At 33.8% G+C, this 1,902-nt stretch overlaps 1 protein-coding gene across 1 annotated transcript in view; it reads right to left on the bottom strand.

Moving 5' to 3' along the window:
* The window catches only part of LOC18614675 (beta-glucosidase 12), a 5,659-nt gene continuing 3,840 nt past the window's right edge, over window positions 84-1,902 (bottom strand). The window contains exons 8-13 of the mRNA XM_018118612.1: window positions 1,724-1,839; window positions 1,398-1,615; window positions 1,234-1,265; window positions 1,035-1,137; window positions 822-930; window positions 84-643 (exon numbers count right to left, since the gene is read on the bottom strand). Coding sequence (XP_017974101.1) covers window positions 475-643; window positions 822-930; window positions 1,035-1,137; window positions 1,234-1,265; window positions 1,398-1,615; window positions 1,724-1,839 — 747 coding nt within the window. The 3' untranslated portion in view covers window positions 84-474. The remainder of the gene's footprint in view (window positions 644-821; window positions 931-1,034; window positions 1,138-1,233; window positions 1,266-1,397; window positions 1,616-1,723; window positions 1,840-1,902) is intronic.

Consider the following 1,902-nt stretch of genomic DNA (forward strand, 5'->3'; position numbering starts at 1 on the left):
TTAAATAGAGACAACAAAACTAATATATATATATATATAGAGGGAAAGAATTAATTAATGAGAGGAAGCAAAAACAACAGTAATATCAAAAGCCATCCTGAGAGGCCTTCTTATTAATTAAATTATAGAACATACTCGGCAGTCTTGAAGAGTTTTGATAGCTCATAAACTCTCTCAATATGTTCTTGAACCTTATACTTAATGCATTTTGGACTCTTTCAAGACCTGAGAGTATTACATGCATTGCATTACAATCGTACTAGAGTGACGGCAGTGCTAGATGCAATAAGTCCTAGCACACATTAGAAAGATAAGAGTACCTTAGTCAACATACATATATAGAAGCCCGTAAACTAAATATAAAGCTAGGAAATTTCTTATTACAATTGCCAAATTCAAACAGATGATCAGCTGACAAGTTGCTGGGAAGAATTTCCCTCTGGGCGCGGATGATCAGATCAGCTGCATGCAGGTTCACTTAAGGAGGAACATCTTGAGCCAATAGGCTGAATATTTGAGGTATCTTTTCAAATTATTCTTGAAATCAATGTACGTGAGGCCAAATCTGACGGTATATCCAGCATCCCATTCAAAGTCATCCAAAAATGTCCACACATAATAAGCCTTGACATCAACACCCTCCCTGCCAATGAATTAAGTCCAATCGATAATTTTCACTTAATATATTATTTATCCAATATCCCTAAAATTGAACTAGCAATGTTAAGATTAATTAATTTGCTGCTTTGGTCTTGTTTTTCTCCCTAATTAATAAGTTAGATATATATATATCAAAGATTGAGTTTTATAAATGGACTCACTTGATTGCTTTTAAAAGATAGGTGAGGTGGCCATGGAGGTATCTTATCCTCACATTATCCTTAAGCGCATCTTTAATTGGCAACGAGGCATTGTTTGCATCAGCCACTCCTGCAAAATTGTAATATTGGTGTCAGTATTGAACGAGTGAAATATAGTACTGATCAATCATGTTTAAAAATATATAATTAGTATAATATTTTAAAGTTAATTACCATTCTCAGTAATGTAAATGGCTGGATTGTTGTAATTCTCGTTTATATATAGTAAAAGCTCTCGCAATCCCTTAGGATAAATGAAAAGCCAGCTCAAAGCCGTCTGCAAAATCACCGACATCCTTTGTTTGCTTAGTAAATTACATGATTACGTATATTCCTATATATATATACTTGAGACCAAAATCTAAAAATTTACCGGTAAGCCAATGGAAACTCCCTTCTTTTCAGCTGTCAAAACAGATGCATGAACATATATATGATTATATATTCTAGTACAAATTAAGAATATTTCTTTTTTTTTTCAAGATAAAATTAAAGGGTAGAGCAAACATTAAGGATTAGTGCAAATTTTGAGCCTACTTGTGAGCTTGATTCTTCTATCATCAGCATAACTAAGGTTGACTTTGTTGGACGAAGGAGCATTTTCTACATAATTTGTGGTGCAGTGATTGACACCAAGAAAGTCGAGGGACCCTTTTAGCATCTTGGACTGAGCTTCACTGAATTTGGGAAGTCTACTTCCCACCGCTGATCGCATGCTCTTGGGATAGTCACCAAAAGTTATGGGACGTACAAACCTTCAAAAAGATATAGGAAAAAACAAGTTAAATATGCTAATTATTTAATTGCTTGCACTGTTTAATCCATTGCTGGAAGAAAACTAAAAGGGGAAATACAATGCTCACCATCCGAAAAAGAAGTCTAGAGCTCTGGAAGTGGCCATGCGGTTTGCAGCAGTATTAGATATTGGCTTATACCAATTGGTCACTATTGTAATCCCAATTTTTCCCTTTTGAGATGCCTGCACACACATATATATATATATATATATATATATATGTATATATATATATTATATATTTAT

Source organism: Theobroma cacao, chromosome 1, assembly GCF_000208745.1.
Source record: "Theobroma cacao cultivar B97-61/B2 chromosome 1, Criollo_cocoa_genome_V2, whole genome shotgun sequence".
Lineage (NCBI taxonomy): Eukaryota > Viridiplantae > Streptophyta > Magnoliopsida > Malvales > Malvaceae > Theobroma > Theobroma cacao.